Source organism: Paramisgurnus dabryanus, chromosome 18 (assembly GCF_030506205.2).
Source record: "Paramisgurnus dabryanus chromosome 18, PD_genome_1.1, whole genome shotgun sequence".
Taxonomy (NCBI): domain Eukaryota; kingdom Metazoa; phylum Chordata; class Actinopteri; order Cypriniformes; family Cobitidae; genus Paramisgurnus; species Paramisgurnus dabryanus.
The window spans coordinates 7,411,834-7,433,211 of NC_133354.1; the positions used below are offsets into that span (position 1 = coordinate 7,411,834).

At 39.3% G+C, this 21,378-nt stretch overlaps 1 protein-coding gene across 2 annotated transcripts; it reads right to left on the minus strand.

Moving 5' to 3' along the window:
• Nucleotides 1-503: 503 nt before the first annotated feature.
• On the minus strand, nt 504-20,456 carry LOC135721398 (inactive tyrosine-protein kinase PRAG1). 2 transcript variants are annotated; one of them, XM_065243599.2, is made up of 6 exons: nt 20,269-20,456; nt 13,765-14,119; nt 10,430-11,880; nt 5,484-5,629; nt 3,941-4,668; nt 504-2,643 (listed from the first exon to the last, which is right to left on the minus strand). In XM_065243599.2, the coding sequence occupies exons 2-6, from the start codon at nt 14,002-14,004 to the stop codon at nt 1,561-1,563; spliced, it is 3,648 nt and encodes a 1,215-aa protein (XP_065099671.1). In that variant the 5' UTR covers nt 14,005-14,119; nt 20,269-20,456; the 3' UTR covers nt 504-1,560. The 2 variants fall into 2 exon arrangements, with proteins under 2 accessions (XP_065099671.1, XP_065099672.1); XM_065243600.2 differs by lacking the exon at nt 20,269-20,456 and adding an exon at nt 20,033-20,192.
• Between the last annotated feature and the right edge of the window lie 922 nt (nt 20,457-21,378).

Genomic DNA, 21,378 nt, shown 5'->3' on the forward strand with positions numbered 1-21,378 from the left:
AGATTTCTCTGGGTCACACGGTCTGCTTCTAAAAACTCAATTTTAAGATATAATGTGATTGAACGCAATGAAATTCCAGTCTCACAATCTCATTACACTTGAAATGTTTGATCATGAAATTTACGATCAGGCTAAACCTCAAAACACATCACACAAAGGCACTCAAAAAGTAAACATGTAACATAAAACATGAAGAAGTGAGCATCACGTTTCCTTTATGTTGTGCAGAAACAGTGTGAGACAGAAATATTGCAGCAGGAGTCTCAGAAACGCTTTCACATCTCCATACAAACATCAAACACAAGATTTAATCAAAGCCTCGTGTGCAGGAGGAAGACAAGATCTCGGATTTTACACCAGCTGTTTTATGAGGACGCAGCTCCACACCCACTGCGTCTCAATACTGCAGCGTCAGCAAACATCTGACGACACACACACACACACACACACACACACACACACACACACACACACACACACACACCAGAGACACACAACACACACACACACACACACACACCAGAGACACACAACACACACACCAGAGACACACACCAGAGACACACACCAGAGACACACAACACACACACACACACACACACACACACACACACACACACACACACACACACACACACACACACACACACACACACACACACACACACACACACACACACACACACCAGAGACACACAACACACACACACACCAGAGACACACAACACACACACACACACACATCAGCTGCAGAAGCTCAAATCTATGAGATGAAGATGAAAGGTCAGATTTGATCAAGCACCTCTTCAAACGGTCACAGATGCCCTGAGGACGGTGGTTTCACGTGAATACAGCACAAGCAGTTAGTGATGAATATAAGTTAAGAGAAAACAGACGCTGTCATCACAGTGCTGATATCTGTACAGTATTACAACACAAACATCAAATACTGGAACTGCTACTGAAGCAATCTCACCAAAAACAGTCCAGATCAGATTTAATCAAAAAACATCATGAGAACAAATCAGAATTAACCTTTTTAAGAAGACTTTGAGCATTGTGACATAAATAAACACGTCATTTACAATTGAATTCTCTTAATGAGAAGTTTTGGTAAATGTTTATTTATATGTTTGCCTATATAGATAGGTTTATCAGATTTTTAGGTAAAATCTGAACTGAACTTATCTTCATGAGATTCACCCAGAAAGAAAAAACACGGAGATGAAATTCACTTGTTGACATCTCAACAAATCAAACAGTGGAATGTAAAAACAAACTCTCTTACAGTGATAAAGACACAAACATTAAATCAAACACCATCACTTCTCATACTGATCTGTAAAGTCTCAAAGTTTTGAATGAATTCTGCAAATCCTTTGTTTGTTTTCATCCTCTGAACACACGCTTGAGCATTCAGGTCAGACAGTTTATTGATCCAGACAACTTCTCTAATAAGTATAATTTAAGGTTCATGTGGTAACGGACATCATGCGTTTACCGGCAGGGTTTTCTTTGTTTTTGTTGTTCGTAACATTCACACACACACGCAGACGCACTTTAGTGCAAGAACTTGAGATTGTACAGCAGTTCGGCCGTTTGACACAGTGATTTTGGGTTGGCCGTAGAGAAATACTGACAGCACAGCCAGTCCTCCAGCTCGGCGTTACGCTCGGGCTCCAGCGATCGTTCAGCAAATTTCATCATGAGGAGCGCTCGCTTCACGTCCAGCCAGTTTAACAGGGCCTCGTGTCTGGGCTGATCGACTGCGCGCTGCGATCCTCCTCCGTACAGCCACGGCTGCTCCAACAGATCTCGACGCGGACCCCACAACAAGCTCTGCAGGACACGTTTGGCGTCCTGGACGTGGATCCGTCTGCCGGGGTCGGGCTCCAGCAGCAGATGAGCGAGTCTCTGAAGCCCACCCGAGTAAATGGAGGCGCCCGGGACGGACGGTAAATCTTCGCATTTGTATTCCTGCTGTCGCAGCGCCGGCGTCACCTCGAACGGGTTGCGCTGATGCAACAGCTCGTATATCAGAATGCCGGTCTGAAACTCGTCGAATTTCCTGTACTGGGCGGCAGAGACGATCTCGGGCGCCAGACGGGCTTGGTCCCGTTTGAGTCGAGGGTCGGAGCGGACCGCGACGTCGTCCGAGCTGCGCTGCTTGGCTTTAGCGAAACCGCCGATGAGGAGCCGCGGCAGGCACTGCTGCTGCGGGTCTGGCAGTGAACCGTCTGCGGAGCGCCGGTGTTGCACCAGGAGCAGATTTTCGAGGCAGAGGTCTCGGTGGGTGACGCCGTGCGCTTTGACGTGCTCCAACCCCGTGCACAACTGCAACAGCAAGAAACAAACTCGGCGCTCGTAAACCTCCGGCTGCGCCCGGTGGAAAGATTCCCACTCTTTGACGAAATCGGCAGCGCTCTGATGGGGAACCTCCCGCGTGATCACCACCACCCGCTCCTGCTCGCTCGGCCCCGGGCTCCCTGACGGACTTCGCTCGCTGGGTAACATGCTCTGTGGCACGCATGCGATGAAATGTCCGCATTCCTGCTGCAGATTGAAGTGAGGAGGGATGTTCTGCTGAACGGACAGACCGTAGAGATGAGCCTGTCTACTGTCAGACGTCTGACCTTTACAGATCTATAATCAGACAGAGAAACAATCATCATCAGTCAGAAATGTATAAGTGATTAATAACACACAGCTCTGTGACGGTTCGGTCCGGCAGGTAAAGGTCACATCATGTGAGGATTCGATCACTGCGATTCTTGATTTATTAACAGATCTGAAGACAGTTGATCTCTTGTGTTCAGAACCCATCTGTAGTAACTCTAGGGGTCAGAGGTCACAGATGATAACTGCAGACTCTGCGTTTAGTGCAGCTGAAGCCCTGCAGCGAATCAACACAATGACTCTCTCGCTTTCTCTTCTTTTGTCTGTTTGTCTGTTAGACAGTAAGAAATCTGAGCTTGATAAATGCAGGAGACACAGACGGCAGTTCTCACGAACTTATTCTAACACACGTCTCACTTTAAAATCAGTGGAGGCTTGGCATTGGACACGGAAACGCAATTCCTTACGCCATGACCTAACAAGCTGATTACATTTTGATAAATGGACACTCAAAATTTATGACAACAAAGAAAATTCCTGATATTCCACAACTTCAACAAAAAGATATACAATTCCCTGACTTTCAATATCTGGAATAAACCTTTAAAATTCCATGATATTCCAGAAATTTCCATGGGAACCCTGATTGTTAAAAGGATAGTTGACCCAAATCTGTCATTTATTCTTATATTGTCTTTGTTCTGATGAACATAAAGGAAAATATATTGAGGAATGTTTGTAACCAAACCACTGGTGAGCCCCATTCACTTCTATAGTAGGAAAAGACAATACTATGGAAGTGAATGGGGCTCATAAACGGTTTGATTACAAACATCCTCAAACTATCTTCCTTTGTGTTCATGAAAACAAAAACATTTATACGGGTTAGTAGCAACATGAGAGTAAATGATAAATTTGGGTGAACTTTTCCTTTAATTTTCTGATCTGCACCTCAGGTTTTTCTGCAGGAAATCTGAGAACTCCAGAGATACTCCAGCAAGCAATTTTGGGTTTAAAAGACATCTAATAGCCCTCCAAACACAGCCCACATCTAGGCTAAAACGAGGCCAAATTTAAGCTCTCAATTGACATCTAACCGTAGCCCAAAAATAAAACCTTGTAATCACTGTTGCTTACATGATGGGATTTATCAGACATCTCAAGTTACTTTGGTAAAACATGTCCAATACAGCAAAAAAATGCATTACTCTGGCCAAAATATGTTTTAAAGATATATTAAATACATTTCTGAATTTGAAAATATATGTTTATATGTTGCAAAACATAAGAATTAATGCATGTGAACAAAAATACGATTTCTCACCTTCACAGCATATGTGTTACGAGGGTCTGAAGCGCAGGAGGCTGAGTAGTAAACGGCGTCTCCAGACAGACAGCTGGGTTTGTTACAGGTCAGTTTAAACAGGGACCAGTTACTCTCGTCAAATCGGAGCGGATTCCTCTGACTGCTGGTGAAATGTTCCTCGCACTTTAACGCCAGACGCCGCAGCGACTCCGCGTACAGGCCGCCCAGTTTGGAGTAGATCCCCTCTCGGCCGTCCATGTTACTGAGTAGCGTCTGAAGCTGCAGGGTCGACCCTGTAACCGGGGTCACGCCGGACGCCTGCGTCAGCAGCGAGTTGAGCTGTGGCGACGAGCTGGATGCGACACTCCCTCGACCGTGAATCCCCAGTCGTCCCTGACCTCTGAACTGAGGATCGTCCAGGGTCCGAGAGCGCAGGGGCGGCCGACGCTCCGGAGACTCGTCGGATGAGCGCAGGGGACCGGACGGGCGGCCGTCGGCATCCGGGTCACTCACGTTAGTTTCCGAGCCGCCGAACGGGAGGCGTGGCCTGGCGCGCACCAGCGGTTTGACTCCGGATTGGCTGGGAGCCGAGGCTGTACGGTTCACCAGCTTCTTCTGTGGTAATGGAGGAGGCTGGAGCTGATGAATGAGACGGTTACAGTGAAACACGTCAGGCTGTGGTGATGCCGGAGCAGAGGCCAATGGGCTGCTGGAAAAAGGGGAGGAGCAAGAACGAAGGGTGGAGTCTGATAACATCACAAGAGATTGAGAGAGAAAGAGAGAGAGGAGAAAAAATTATTTCTTATATCAAAATCAATATCATTAACATTCTGCTGCTGTTAATGTACAACAAATAATAAAACAGTAACTACTACATTGTGTGTGCGCGCGTGTGCTTTGGTTACTATTTAACGGTTAACGCCTTGTTTAAGAGTCCAACAAGGTCAGAAGGTGTGTGTGTGTGTGTTCATATATATGAATGATAAATCAGAGATATATGATCTAAAGCTACTAACATTCAGACCCCATTTTTATGTTGCAGAAGTAATATGAATATGATGTTATGTCATTTCAAACACAGTCTTAAATACCTGCATTCATTATCAAGTCCAGAAGCAATATAAAAAGATTTGTTGTGTTTGTCAGTAAATGTTGTGTTTGATAACGCTGTAATGAAGGCCTGAAGATGAAGATGAATGCTTTCACATGGAAAAAGACGCCCGGTTATAAACCACACAAACTCTCATTTCCTCTCTTTATCCATTATTATCTCTGTGTTGCATTATGGGAAAGCCCTACAACTACATTGTGACATCACAGGTGTGTAGGAGATTCTGGCGTTGGGAAACTGAAGGTACTGATAACTAAAGGCCGTCTCTTTATTTCTGTCTGGTTTTTTGTATGTGTCCTGTCCTGTGTGAGATCTCGTCTGTATTTCCTCTCTGTGGGTTCTCATTATCAGTAACAGAAGTTCCACTCAGTTTTTAGACAAATACACTTTTGAGAACTCACTATTAAACACTCCAGTAGTGATGATGAATGTGTGTGAATGTAAACTCACCTGTGTCTGTCAGCACATGTAGACTGTCTGTAGATGTATTAGTACAGCAGTTAAGAGCTCGCAGTGATTCACTCAGATTCTCCACTGAACCCGGCTGACTGAGACGCTCCACGTCCATATTACTGCCACTCAAACGATTACACAACCTAAACAACCAGAAACAACAACACATCATCAGCAACACAAGTTCAATATCTATAACACACACACACACTTTCTGTGGTGTCTCTAAAAGCAGAACAAAGAGCATTTCCTGTATGAAGTGTGAAAGCAGTGCATTTAGAATGTGTGTGTCTGTGGATTATAAGGCAAAATTTAACACAACATCTACAACACAACAGAACATAGAGTAAGATCTATTGTGCTTTATCTGGTGTGCTCGTTCTGGTGTGTTAGATCTGGAGTGAGATCTGGTGCACTAGATCTGGAGTGAGTTCTGGTGTGTTTGATCAGGAGTGAGATCTGGTGTGTTCGATCTGGAGTGAGATCTGGTGTGAGATCTGGTGTGTTAGATCTGGAGATCTGGATCTGATGTGTTCGATCTGGAGTGAGATCTGGTGTGTTAGATCTGGAGATCTGGATCTGGTGTGTTCGATCAGGAGTGGGATCTGGTGTGTTAGATCTGGAGTGAGTTCAGCAGCTCTGAATATAAGTTTGACTGATTTAATATTCTGCTGTTTAACTCTGTCATCATCACTTCACTGATCTTAGATCAGAACTTCAGCCTTTCTGCACAAACACTCTCACAGATCTATTTATAATTCAGCACCACAGTAAGCAGCACTCACTGTACCAATCTGGGCAGTTCTACAAATGTACTGATGTTGAGTTTTGGCCTGGTCAAAAGTCTAAAACTCTTTCAAAGGATCTGTAAGATTTCATCCTTTTACAAGACAAAATAATCCATTTCAGTACAAAGTCACAAGACTCAGACATTCCAAACAAGAAGCTTTGTTTAGAACAGAACCTTCAGACTTATCAGACATACTCATTAGATCATACAGCCACGTGTGTGTAAAGAACCAACGGCCATTTAACTTGCACAAAAAAAAACACAGCAAGACAAATGATCCCAGTGTGTCCATGACCAAATGAACGCCACCTCACGTTCTGCATATTTATATTCTGAACACAGTCTACAGAACGACACGTGTGAACCACAAAGATCTGAGAGTATCGATCACCTACCTGAGTACTGGACTGAAGAAACATCAGACGATCTATCAGCTTTCATGAGGTTTTATCTGTGCGTGTTGAGTTTTACCAAAGCAAAGCTCTAAACAGCAGCGATACAGACCAATATTAAAATATCAGATCTGACACTGACTCGAGCTCAGTTCCTCTTTAAACTGAGACTGCAGAAGAATCAGGGGTTGTGTCCTGAGGACTGGAAACAAACGCCTGAGGTCTTCATCATCGGACAGATGCTCTAGACGGATGCTCACAGTAATCATTATCACACCTGGACACTTTAACTGAACTGACTCAATAATCTTGAGTATGTTCTACTAGTAACATTTCTATCAATAGATTAATTTCTAAACTAATGAAACTTTATATTTATTCTGATGGTAAAGCAGATTTGTGGACCATCTGGTTCTTTAATGATTCATTGGTGGAAAAGTTCTCTTTCATGACTTCTCTTCCTCAGGGGGATTGAAACACTGACAACCATTTACATCCACCGGAAATAACTGCTATTCAACAGGACCGAATTTACCTACATGCAAATACAAAACAACAACTACAAACCTAAAGTAGAGCAACATATTAATATAATAAAAGAATAAAAGACCATTAATATAAACTGCCTGAAAAACAGAAAGCTCTGTCCTGAATGAGATACTTGACTGACGGTTTAAAGGGTTCACCGGCCGTTACTACAGTAAACTTGTGTTATTTGTTATGGAAACTCAGTAAAGCCTCTTTTAGTTTCTGGGTGAAAGAAAACACAAAATAACCCAGAAGAGATGAACTATCACAGGACGAGTTAGTACACGCTCGGACACCCAACCTTTCCTCATATACACACATTTATATCTTTCATTTAGATTTGGTTAACAGCAGCGCTCTGAAGAGAATGAATTTGAATATGCAAACCAGTGTTTAACCAACAGTTTAACTGTGTCTAGATTCATTACCTATATTTATAGTTTAAAACAAACTACCAACTGGTCAATTTATGAAGGGTGTCAGAGATACTGGAGATTTATTTTTATTCAGACGATGTGCATACAATTAGAAGGAAATATTTCAACATCATCTCTCATCATCTCGCTCATGTTTGACAAACAAACATCCGAGTTCAATTCACATTGTTGCTGTTGACTGTAAAAACAGCAGATGTCAAAACAACACACGAGACCGATCGTATCAAACCATCCTACCTTAAAACATCTAAAGAGATCCTCAGAAACAAACTCCTGAATCCCTAAATCTTTTGACCCTTCACAGACAAGCATCAGACGGAAATGATCTGATGTATTTAAAGTGCTAACACGTCTGTGAGATTTATTTTAATGCGATCATGTACCTCTGCTTTCTGTTTGAGTCACTCAAACACGAATAAATAAAAACCTTAGAAGAGCTCTGAAGAACAGAGAGGGTTGATGTAAAGATAAACTAACACCTTTAGTTTTAGCTCATATCATGACCAACACATCTCAATACCTTCAGCAGATAAACTCATGAGAGACACAAATATGCCAGCGTGTGTGTGTGTGTGTCTGTATGTGTGTGGGCTCTGTCATACACCCAGCACAATGCAAGTGTCTTTCAATCTGGCGCAATTATCTTTTTCACGTTTAGCGGCACGTCGTTTAAATAGTAAATGCATTTGCGCCCAATTTTGTGCCCATGGGCGTTCTGGTCTGAAAACGAGGTGTGTTCAGGCGCATTATTGGCACATTGCTATTTTGAACTAAAATAGACTACGCCATTGACCAAATAAAACCTACCCTAAAGTCTAAAGTCAGTGGCGCAATATTGTTTTTGTTATTTAATGAGCGAGAAATATGAGCTTATAAACGGGACAACAATGCGTGTTTGCTTATCACACACATGGATGTGCAACAGTACACAAACGTTTTTAAATATGAAAAATTAAGGATTAAAATGTAAAAGATTATTATTGAGTCTCTTGGACATAAATGTGGATCAATTATGAGACGTTAGAAGGCGTAAAGATCTGCTTCACCTGTAGCCTGGTAAGTAAATAAATGCTTTGCTTTAAACAAATGCAAATATTGCATCTATTTTGAAACGTTTTTTTTTTTTTTAATGCTACCCCACGGATTTATTGTATATGATGACTTTGTACTTGTTTGTATGATATGAGAACTTATGGCGTTGTCCGAGTGCTAAACGCTCTCCACACGTTTGTAAATTCTTTATTTTCTCTTGGTTACAAATAAAGTATTTCTTGAGTAAAAACCTCAAAATAAATGATTATTTGAGATTACACTGATCATGTAGGCTGTCCATACATTTACAGCAATTAAAAGCCTGCTATTTTTACTTTCAAGACTAAAAGAAAACTGAAAAAACTATTTCAACACAAATAAAATCAACACAACTTTTTAACATTAATCTTAAACTGATGGTTTTCTTCCTCCGCTTAGTTTTTCTGTTTACAAATTTCACCATCTAAATATGAAATCAGTATAGCGCAAGTGAACTGGCTTTTAAAGGGGATGAGAGCTGAGACTGACATTTGTTTATTGCACGTCACCCATTACTCATTACCAGAATATTCATTTTATACTCTGCGTTTGGCACTCAAACCATTTTTCCCATCGTTAAATTAGCAAAAGTGGATTTGGACACGTCTGTTTATACCGTGGGCTTTAGACAATGCGCTAAGATCGTTAAAATAGGGCCCTGTGTGTGTAAATCTATCCTAGATAATCACATAAAACACTAGAGCTTGGTATTGCAACCAATTTGGCGATTCGTGATTTGAATCATTTTATATATGGATTTGATTCGATTCGATTCAAACCAATTTTGATCATCAATATTTCATTAAAGAATTTTGTTTTAAAGACATGGCATTTATTTGATGTGCTGTCACTTTAAGAACTACATGTAATGCACAGATGCAATATACTGTTAGACATGCTTTTCTCTGTTAATATGTATTATTTAGTGAAAGGAGACATGAATACATTATATGCGTGCTGTCTGAAGCCTTGAGATGTGGGAATAACAAATTAAGATCTGCTTCACATCTTTTTTGCTTGAATATTTAAATATTTACACATAAACTTTCATGACGGTGCCGCAAGTGTCCGAGCATCATTCACACTTGCCCCAGGTCATAGGGTACTCTAAAGTAAAGCACACACTTTTACATTTCACGAATCTATATTTTTTTGTTGCATTGAAGAACAATTAAAATCTGAGATTCAATATTTTTGCCAGCCCTATAAAACAAACAAACAAACTTCCATTGTGCCATTAATCCAACGGTACTAAAGAAACTAAGAGTACTGACAGTACATCAGACAGACAGATAAACACAGTCATGTTGAATAGATCCACAGCTTATACACTTACACACAATACTGTCTGAATAAAACCAAACAATAACAAATCTTAACACAACTCAACACAAGCACAAAGTTCAGAGTCAAGATTTCAGACAGATTACTAAAAATCCAGCCATAACCTTCTGATTATTTACAATTCAATCAATCTTAATTCAGTCAAAATAATCTGACGTTAAAAATAATCACCACTGACAGTGACAAACACTGATGTATACGAACACCTTTATAAACAAATCACCATGAACAACAAATATTTAACTCAACTAAAACTAAAATCATTATAAATCAGATCTATTCTTTGATATAAAGCAGCACTGGACTAATGTTGAACAACAGCATCTAAGATCCTGCTGATGTTGTAAAAGTGTGTGTAAATACTGTAGAGGTCAATCTCACCGGTGGTGTTTTTTTGGAGGAGGTGGAGGAGGCACAGAATCTCGACCGGTGGATCTTTCAGCATTGAGCTCGTTGGAGAGGACGAGAGAAGACGATGTTGACACGATTGGGGTCAGCGCAGTCTCGTTGGCTCTGGGATCCTCCGCTGGGATGCCAGTCTGTGTCTGACTAGAGCTTTTGTTGTTATCAGTGCCTGGTGTCGTCCTGCCCTCGCTCATCTCCGCAGGGCTCCATTCTCTTGAGCGACGCTCCCAAACAGCAGGGCCATTGAAGGAGTCGCCCAATCTACCGCCAGACTCTGTTCTCCGAGACGTCCTTTCTTCAGGCTCAACCTCCTCGTCTACCTCATCGATACGACCCTCCAGACTCCTGCTGCTGAGGGACTTTGGTTTCCGATCCAGTTGGGCATCTCCCTGGGAGGAGACACAGGTGATCTCTTTCGGAGGCAGAACCGCACGGAAACTAAGTTCGGGTAAAGGTACTAACGAGAGACTAGAGGTACCGAGTCTGGGTGAACGCGTGTTGATCTTAGGTGGCACTGCGGGACTAGACTGTGACTTTGGTTGGGAGGAAGGGGTGGAGCTTGTATCTGTGATGTCAGCAGTATTTGGCCATGTGAATGCGGGATCGGATGGATCTTTAGGTGCAGCGGGACTGAAATGTGTCCACTGAGTGCTCACGGCAGAATCCGGGCTACTTAAGTAAAACGTGCAGTTGTTTTCTTCTGTGTGAGCGGCCATGACCGTGATAGTTGCCCGCTGATTTTCACAGATCTCCAATGGAGACCTTCGAGTCTTTTCATCTTCCGGTGGTCGTCGCTTCCTCTTGGTGCTCTCGGCATAGATGGGCTCACCGAGTCCGTTCGGTAGAGCGCTGCCAGAACCCGGAGAGTTCTGAGGGCTCGGGAGTCCAGTTAATGAATCCATGCTGCTACGATTGGAGCACAGATCCGACAGGCTTTCACGACGAGAGTCTGGAGTTCTTGTAGGAGATGGTGAGGTACTCGTTGTCTGTTGAGAGGTTTTGTCGAGTCCATTCCCCGGTGCGGTTTCAGAATCCACAACAATTCCCCGAGGTGCTCGACTCTCCTCCACAGATGACCTGAGATGAACTCCATCACTGCTTTCTGCCGACAGGTTTCTTTGGGTTGCGGTGTGAAGATGTGGATCTCCATTTTCATAAGTGCTGTGGATTGTTTTGGTCTGCGGTCTGCAGAGGTCACCGTTCCCTCTCAAACGGCCGTCTTCTTGACCCACACATATGTCACTGATAATCATGCAGTCTCTGGAGAAACCTGTGGGTGAAAGGTTTGAGGAGAAGTTGCTGGAAAATTCCTTCTTCCCAGAGATGTTGTTCTGAAGAAACAGAGTCCTGTGGCATCCGTTACCATCAATGTACAGAGGAGCTGAATGCACATCTTTCTTTAATCCCACAGAGCTGATCTGACCGGCCTAAAGCACAGAACAAATAATACATTAAGAAATAATTCAACAAAATGCTGACAAAAACATAAATCAGAGTTTTACTTTTTTTATGCGAATCAATGAATCACCAAGAAAAACCAGACTGCACACAACAAAAACAACACACCCACACACACCATGCATTAAAATGAAGAGTTAAGGTGTGTCAGGTTTTGCTTTAGAATAAACTATTAGGTCTCGGACATGCATCAATTTAAAAGAAGAATACATTTTTTTGACTTTAATGGACCTCAACAGTTTAGTTTTAATGCAGCTTCAAAGGGCTCGAAGTGATCCCAACCGAGCCATAAGGGTCTCATCTAGAGAAACCAATTTCCATGGGAATTAATAGGAATAAACTGGAAATTAGATCATTTCTTGAATCTTGCACACAAAATAATGTCAAAATGTCCATCTTTGCATGTATTCACATCGCACATAAATTAGATAAAGATTTTTAAAACCTCCTTGTGCTGTGTGTTAGCTAGTGTGCAACAACATAATAACTTTGTAAAGACAAATACACTGACTGAGAAAACATTTAGGTAAGATCATTAAAAAAGTAGTGTCGAAAAATAACCACACACACGCACCCTGAAACTAAAAAATCCTCTATATATATCACTTATGGGTGATTCCCCTCCATTTCAATTTGACTACCGCAGAAGCCACACTTACTTATTTGAGAACTACATCAAGATAAGTACGTTTTGATGATAAAACTTTGATAGAGATATATAATCTATGGTTTTATAGTTTAACTGTTAAAATGTGTTTATAATCTAGCTAGCCAGTAGATCAGATTTCTAAATGTAAGTTAGCACTATTTTATTGAACATTTATGAGCTGTGATGATCATTCTGTAAGCCAGTTTTCTGTTATTATACAGAGTTACTGTACCACCCAAAAGTGTGGACACACTACTATCTTTAATGTTTTTGAAAGAAGTCTCTTATGCTCATATTAGAAGGATTCTGAAGGATTTTTGATCAAATAAAAAGTATCAGGATTCTTCAAAATGTGCATTACCTTGCAAGCATGTCTGCTTATGACCAAATGAAATGTTTGTATATGATATAGTTTATATCAATTTTCCTACATTTCCAAATAATTGTACTCATGTATTCATGTAAATTCCCACAAATTCCTATTTGGAATATTTCCAAAAGTCCCCAATTAAGTTTTCATCACTTCTCTTTCTCCACACTTGTAAACACTGGACCGGTAGTTTTCACATACGTCATGTGTGACCTTTCCACGTGATCACATAATACGTAAGGTCACACTGGTGTGTGTCACACGGCTAGTGAAAGTTGTGGTTTAAAAGTACTTTTTTTGTGGAAAATAATGATGGTTTTTCTAGATAAAACCTCTTATGTCTCGGTTGGGATCACTTAGAGTACCTTGAAGCTGCATTGAAACTGTAAACTGTTGAGGTCCACTAAAGTCCACTATATGGAGAAAAATCCTGGAATTTTTCCTCAAAAAACTTAATTTCTTCTCAACTGAACAAAAACTGACATAAACATCTTGGATGACATGGGAGTGAGTAAATTAATAGGATTTTTTTATGGAAGTGTAGTAATGCTTTAAGTAGAAATTAGGATTTTATTCTTCTCCTGTGTGTTTATTTTGTAATAAGTGAGAGAAATGTTGTTATGCCCTTGACTGTGGTATTACTATCTTAATTTAGACAGTGGAAATATGTGTCTGTATCTCAGTTGTTTCCTGTAAACTGAAGGCACAGCTGCACCGCTCTGTTATCTTACATTTATAGACATTTCATTCGAACACAGAAGATTATCAATGATTTACTTCATAATACATAAACTTTAAAACCTCATCCAATGAATGAATGAACACTGCAGTTACCTGCTCCATGTTCATGTTGATGTCTGTGGTGGTGACGTCCATGTTCATCATAGTGGGTCTGACGGCGATGGTAGGTTTGCTGTAAGGTGACGGAGAGCTCAACCCATCCTCGTCCTCCACGAGCAGACTGTTTCTGACACAGATGGTGCCGGTCTGCCCGTGGGCACTGCGAGGATAAAAGCAGTTCTTACAGGATCCCGGTTTCCACACGTGCTCTGCAAACTCAGCACACGCAGACATTTTAACGTAGACCCCTGACTTCCCGTCCGGCCGGACTTCACTGCTGCATCGCTGCTGGACGGAAGCAGACGGGTCGACGGAGATCCATCAAAACGTGCGGGTCAGGAAATCAGACCTGAGAAAACAATGCAGATGGTTTATTTTTAATAGTCAGTTTTATCATCCACCTGTTAAACATCTTTAATCTAATCATTTATAAAAAAATTAAAGTAACTCACAAGCATCACACGAGTAATGACAAAAAAATTGAATGACAAAAACATCTGTGATTTTGCCGATAACAATAAAAGATGGTATTTGCATCTTTAAAAATGTCTGTGAGAAAGACTTTTATTGTTCTAGCTACAACATGTTAATAGGATTATGCTGGTAAGTTAATGTTGATGTTATTAATGGAATCAAAAGATGAAAGTTGGAAACAAAAGGCAACAGTCTTCATTATTTAAAACTAGAACATTTAGGTAAAAACACTACTAAACAGTAAACAGTGCACCATACAAGAAACAAAAATATGACACTGAAATACAAGAAAGCAAATGCAAACTTCTGTCAAACAGAGATAACATTTTTTTCCCCACAGATACGATAGCCGATTATTCAGACTGATATCTGCGATATACCGATATTTTGGTTGCATTAACTAAATTCTGAAGATGAAAATTTACGTCCCAGAAAATGCTCTTCTTTAAATATATAAACATAAAATATATTAAATAAGAGAACAGACCCTTTGCTTTCAAACAACAGCAAAAAACACATTTCATGAGTTTGAGTTTATAGGGATAGTTCATCCAAAAATTTGAATTCTGTCATCAATTACTCATTTATTTGATTTTCCCACTATAGAAGTCAGTGACACCGTCAACTGTGTGCTTGTTCACCATCATTTATTAAAATATCTTCTTTAACTGAATAAAGAAACTCATACAGGTTTAGAAAAACATGCACTGAGGAAATGAATCAGATGAACGTTTGATGAAGTTTTTATTTTTGGTGAACTATCCCTTTAAGAAGGATATGCGCTTGTGTAAGAGACTTACAAATAATCAGATGAAAGAACTTCACGCTTAGCAGCGAGAAACAAAAGGTTCAAATCTGTCTTTTCTAAGTCCTGCTCGCTCTCAGCATTCACATTGAAAGAGTTCATCCACTACAAAACCACCAATAAACCATTAAATCAACCAACTTCACTGGACAAACAGCAGTACTGCTAATGTTCATGGACCTTTTCAAATAAAATCTTAATATATTTCTTTGCCTTTTGACGATATATACACAGAGATAAAGTGAATTTTTATTATAAAATGCTTCCATTTTTTCTTCAGTTAAGGAGCTAAAATACAGCCATACAAAGACATAATGATGATACACAAAAACTTTCTTTTAGATGATCTATTAATGTAAAATCATCTTTGAAATGCTAAGAGAGGAGCCATTGATTGACTGTGTGATATAAGATCAGAGTAAATTGTTAACCCCATTCATCTGCAAATCAGTTTTCCCAGGCCGCCAAAATTAGAGACTCTTCTGTTCTGTCCATGTGACCCTGGATCACCGGGGTCTGGAGCATCGCCTTTAGAATGCGTTCTCACGTTTGAGAATGCCGGCGTTGCTGGAACGTTCCCTGACGGGTGGGAATGTCTGGAATGTGGAGGGGTGTCTTACACCAGGCTGAGTTTTCACACTACAACAATGTCTACCTGCGTCTTCTCACCCACTCAACAGTGAGAAAAATCACACGCACGCTGCTCAGATATGTTTTCACCTTTAACAAAGTGTCACTGTGAAGACATTTAACCCTTTAACTTACACCCTTTCTGGGGGTTAAAAGTTGATGTGCACCTCCAAAATAATATAACTCTGGCATTCTTTGGTCTGGTGGTTTTGTAAATGAAGAGTTTCGTTGCAAAACGAGATAAATCCATTTTAAAAAAATTTGTCAAAACATGTTTATTATTATGTTATTATTTTGTTTTATGGTGCTACTTACTGTATTTCTTAAGTTATGAAGGTTTAAATCAAAACAAACCAACTGCAGTTGAATTGATAATAATTGGAATGCACAACCAGAAAACAAGTTATCTTGTGTTGCAATGAAACTCTTCAAATATTAAATAAAAAAATGGTTATAGCAGTTTGAGTTTATTCACAAAATAAAAAAAATGCATTAAAGGTATATATTTTATATTAAAACCCCATAAAAATTTAAATTTTTACTCCCAAAATGCTATGAAAATAAGGCCATGTGTGTCGATTAGTTCTGATCCAAATTTCAAAGTAAAATCACAAACATCGAGGTTTCTGTCACACTTTTAGTGGTTTTACAAACAAAGTGTCAACGGTTTACTTACAAATCACAAATTAATAAATTACTGTCACTACCTTATTATTATTAATAAAAACTTTTTTAATTTTTCCAGTGATATAAGTTGTCAAGATGTTTGAAGATTTATAACACGAATTATGAATATACAGTATAATAATTCATATTTATTCCTTTGGGGTGAGTGACATTTAACAAAATGACTGTCAATATTAAATTTCTACCATCAAATGGCCTTCAAATATGAAAACCATATTCGTAGAGCTTTCCAACAATATACTGTTTGTTAAGATTATTTCATGTTTATAGGATATTTAATAATAAACATGTAAAAACACCTTGGGCCCACCTGTTGGTCATTTACATTTTAGAAAATTACACTTACTATATCATTATTTTTGCAAAATGGTGATGAAATATGAAAACCTCAATCTGAGAGCTTTCCAACGATATATATTTTGTCAAGATTAGTGCTGGTTATTGTTTTAAATATGTAATGCCAAACAGTTAAGATCATTCAGATTGACAGCACTGAAATCTTTTCTCCCCAGCATCTGAATAACAACAAGTCCACATACAGATAAGTGACAGATCTGTTATAGTAACGTGAATGAAGTCAAATGAATAATTAGCTCGGGCTTGTCATTCCCACCCAACTCAAACACGCCACACCGATGTGAAACACCTGACATGTGATCAGCTGCTGGTAGGTTTATATACACGGTGTTCTTTGAAACAGGGTGCGTTACTTCCGGTTTTAACCAAGTGAGCCTTTAAATACTTACAGGAATGTATTGAAAGCTGCAGTTGAGGTATCAAACTGACTCATTGTGGAAAGAAACTTCTGCAAACTTGAGCACTTGTGGTTTAGAAACGTGTTCAATGTTCTTCTACCTGAACTTTTACTTACAGCTCGCCTACGCTTATTTCTAAAGACTGAGTTTCATCTGCTCTGTAAAGGCAAATCATTTTCGGTAATACCACACACAGTAGCTGTGTTTTTTTCATTACCCTTAATGAACTATTAATAAAACTAAAACCTTCCAGAAACACCTCAATACGTGTCTGCTCACAACTATAAGAGGCTTGTCTTGCCAATAATGCTTGGATAACACTCCTACATCTCTTCTGATTTAAAAAAAAAATTACTATTACCTCCAAGAAAGAAGGGACTTTCCTTGGCATTATTGTTTGGATAATACTCTTAATGCCTAGTGCGGTGGATGTGATATTAGTTAACCTACAAACATCAGTCAACAGAAAACTACATTTCAGTCGCATTGATGGAAACTGCATCATTTTGCAAGTCTTTTGTCGACATTCAGAAAATAACACTAAACTTTTACTCAAATCTGTAATGGAAACTAGTGATGCACCGATGTATCGGCTGCCGATATTTATCGGCCGATTTTTGATGAATTTGAAACCATCGGCATATCGGCAATAGCATGAGAAAGGCCGATTCCGATTGTTTATTAATTAACTGCATAAAGAAATCCATTATATGTAAAAAAAAAAAATGAGTTAATAATAAATGCTGAATAGCAAAAACCACCTTTGAAGGTTGTCAGGCTGTCTTATCATATTTGTTTTAGCTTAATTTGTAACTCTCTTATTTTGTTAGTCAGTTCAATGTTAATTAGATCCAATCCATGTTCAGTAAAAATATTTGATTCAGAAATAAACTAGCTAATAGACCAACTGTATAGGATTGTATTCAAGTGTTTAATATCGGTATCGGCATCGACCAGAAGTTGTCTGTTTAAATCGGTATCGGCCCAAAAAAATCCTATCGGTGCATCCCTAATGGAAACATATCTTATCTGATGATGTCCCATCAACAACACTGAGCAAACGTGATATGAATATTAGCAGTTCACTCCATTAAAACTCACAAACCACACACCAGATCACGCAGATACACAGTAAGAAAAACTTTAGCTTAAACTTGCCAAAATCTTCAGTCCCTCTTTACTTCTACGACTATGTGAAGACAAATGAATAACAGACAGCAGGTTGACGTGTCGGCCCATGGCACTTTTTTCTCAGGTCAAGCGTCGAGAGGAATGCTGCTCGTGTCGAACCGTTAGACTGACTGGCAACAAGTTTGACAAGTCACAATCCAAGACAAAACAGAAGAAGGTTTGTCTTTGTTCCTGAAGCAGCTGAACCCACAGGAGAATGATGGTGCAGGGGGAAGGGGGACGGTTTCGACTGACGACCCTCAACACAAACTCAGAGAGTCAGTAACTGTCACTTAACCAACAGACCAAACCCTACCAAAACAAACCCAACCAAAACCAACCAAACCTTAAGTCTTTACACGTCTCTGCACTGTTAAAAATGTTTGGTTAGGGCTGGGACGATTAATCGTGCAAATGTGTGTTTTTTAATGAATTACAGTAAAATTCTGGCACATCCAGAGGGCGCTCTTGTGCAGAAACGTCATTTGTGTCGCAGCAAAAGAACCATTACAAACGCTATTGCAGGTAATGTCTATAAACAGATTTACATCTCAGTTCTTCAAAATGTTTTAGGCTTTTTTCATGATAATAAAGAATATTTTGAATAAGTGTTGCTTTTTTAAATGCACATTATAAACGACTCAAACTCATATTGATTTTAAATTGATAAGGACTTCCTACTGATCAAAACACCGAAGTCAAAACACGCACAAGCTTTGCACGAAACACAGAACCGCAGCCCCAGAATCCATTTCAAACAGATTTTTAAAATGGGAAACACGATGCATCATCGCAGTCCTAATGTATGTCAAATCAACATGTATTTTAATGTTACTTTAACATAATTAAGGTGAACTATTTCAACTTGCTTTTATAAGTTTCAACTTATTGCAGGTCAAAACTTAAAATAGTAGGTTCAATTGACTTGCAAAAGCAAGTTGTTTTAACTTCATGCTGCATTTTTTACAGTGCTGAGGTCTGGTGGCAATCAACTTTATTAACGCAGATGAATATTACATTTATATTCATGCTGTAATACAAAGTACAGTGTTCCCACTCCGTCAAATTCATGACTAAAAATCTGAAATTTTCCATGATCTATGTCCGGGATGCTGTGAGCCATAATGCAGTGTACACTGTGAGTTTATAAAGATCATTGTGAAATAAATAAACAGTGCAGCTCTTCAAATTGTTGTCAGCAGAGGCTTGGACCTGGAAAAGGTACTCCTTATGTCACAAGGTAAAAATCAGATTACATTTTGTTAAATATGAACTCAAATTTAAAGCAACAAACAAACATTCCTTAAATATTACATGACTTGGTACAAAAAAATTCCCTGACATTCAAAGTCTGGAATAGACCTCTTAAGATTTCATTACAATCCAGAAATTCCATGACCCGTGGGAATCCTGAAAGTAATTTACAGTGCTGGGATCAAACCCACAACATATCGTGCAGCTCATGCAGAGATCTTTCACTGAACTACAGGAACAAATGCATGAAGTGTTTCATAAACAAACACAGAACTGATGAATGAATGAATGAATGTTTAAAGTCTAGTCAGAGAAATCATGTATTCAAATACAAACTTCATTGTAAATGAACACAGACTTATAACATTTCACCACATTTATCACAGATCCTCATAAAGTCTGATAACTGCAGTGTCATAAAAATCATCAGCACTGCGGTTACTATAGTAAACAAATGATAATAAAGGAACAGACAGCAGAATCTTACCTCATACATCAGACACATAAAGATTTTAACAGCGTGCTCGCCCATCAAATGAGTTTAACCGCTGCTGTAACGCGTGAAGGAAATAAAGAAATCCCTCTAAATCTATCCGCAGAACAAATAGACATTTAATAAAGTCATTACCATAAACTGATATTCGGTTTGTGTATCATGATTCGGGTTGAGGTCCGCATGCGGCTGTATATGAATCAAAGATCCAGTCTGACTGAATATCTTACCTGCAGTGATAGAGACGCGATATATTCCCACAGAGACACGCGATATATTCCCACACATATATATATAGAGAGAGAGACACGCGTGTACGTTAATCCCACAGTGGACACAGGTTTGTGTGTGAAAAAGACGCGATAGCAGCAGCGTTGCGTGACCGTGATCCACTCAAACTGACGAGCATCGCAACGCGACGCGACGAGCGAAACTCCTGCAGCGGGGGCGGAGCTGCATTACTAATGACAGAAAGAGAGAGAGAGAGAGAGAGATAGAGAGAGAGAGAGAGAGAGAGAGAGAGAGAGAGAGAGAGAGAGAGAGAGAGAGATTTGGACACATTTATGATTTTTAACAGTTTATTTCTCTTTGTAGACATCATGTTGTGTGTTGTGTTGTGTTGTGTGTGTAATACTGTGTCTAGTTTTTGGTTGATAAAAGTCGATTGAAAAGCGCATTAGTGTGACACCAGACACTGTGATCAATAACCTGATCAATCACATCACAGCAGCTTCATGTTCAATGTTAACTCACAGATCCTGGACTATGGGAATGGCTAGAATTCCAGACATGGAATCTAGAAATTCCCTTCATTCCCATTCCATGAAAAGAGAACATGCCATGACATGTACACAAACAGACACACAATACAAACACAAAACTGTGTTTCTTCACTGATGTGTCTGAATTCTCATAAAGCAAAAATATGTATTTTCAAATATCATTTTAAATATATTTAAAACGTATTTTTCACCAATATATACGTAGTACCGCAACATATTTTTAAAAATAAAATTTTAATGCATTTATATTCATGTCACATTGTAAGAAAACTTTGTATGTAACAAACTTTGTTATGTTCAACAAAAATATACTTATACATTTTTATTTATACATACTTTAGGCATTTATACAAACTTTTATTTTGGCCAATATTATTTATTTTGCTATATGGGTTGTAAAATTTGAATTTAATTACGCATTTATATTAACATTGCATTTGAAGAAAATATGTATGTTTATGTTACAAAACTGTTACATAACAGGTTTGAAAATGTTAAAATTAAATATATTTTCAACTGCAAAAATATAATAAGATTGTTTTCAGCATATTAAAATAT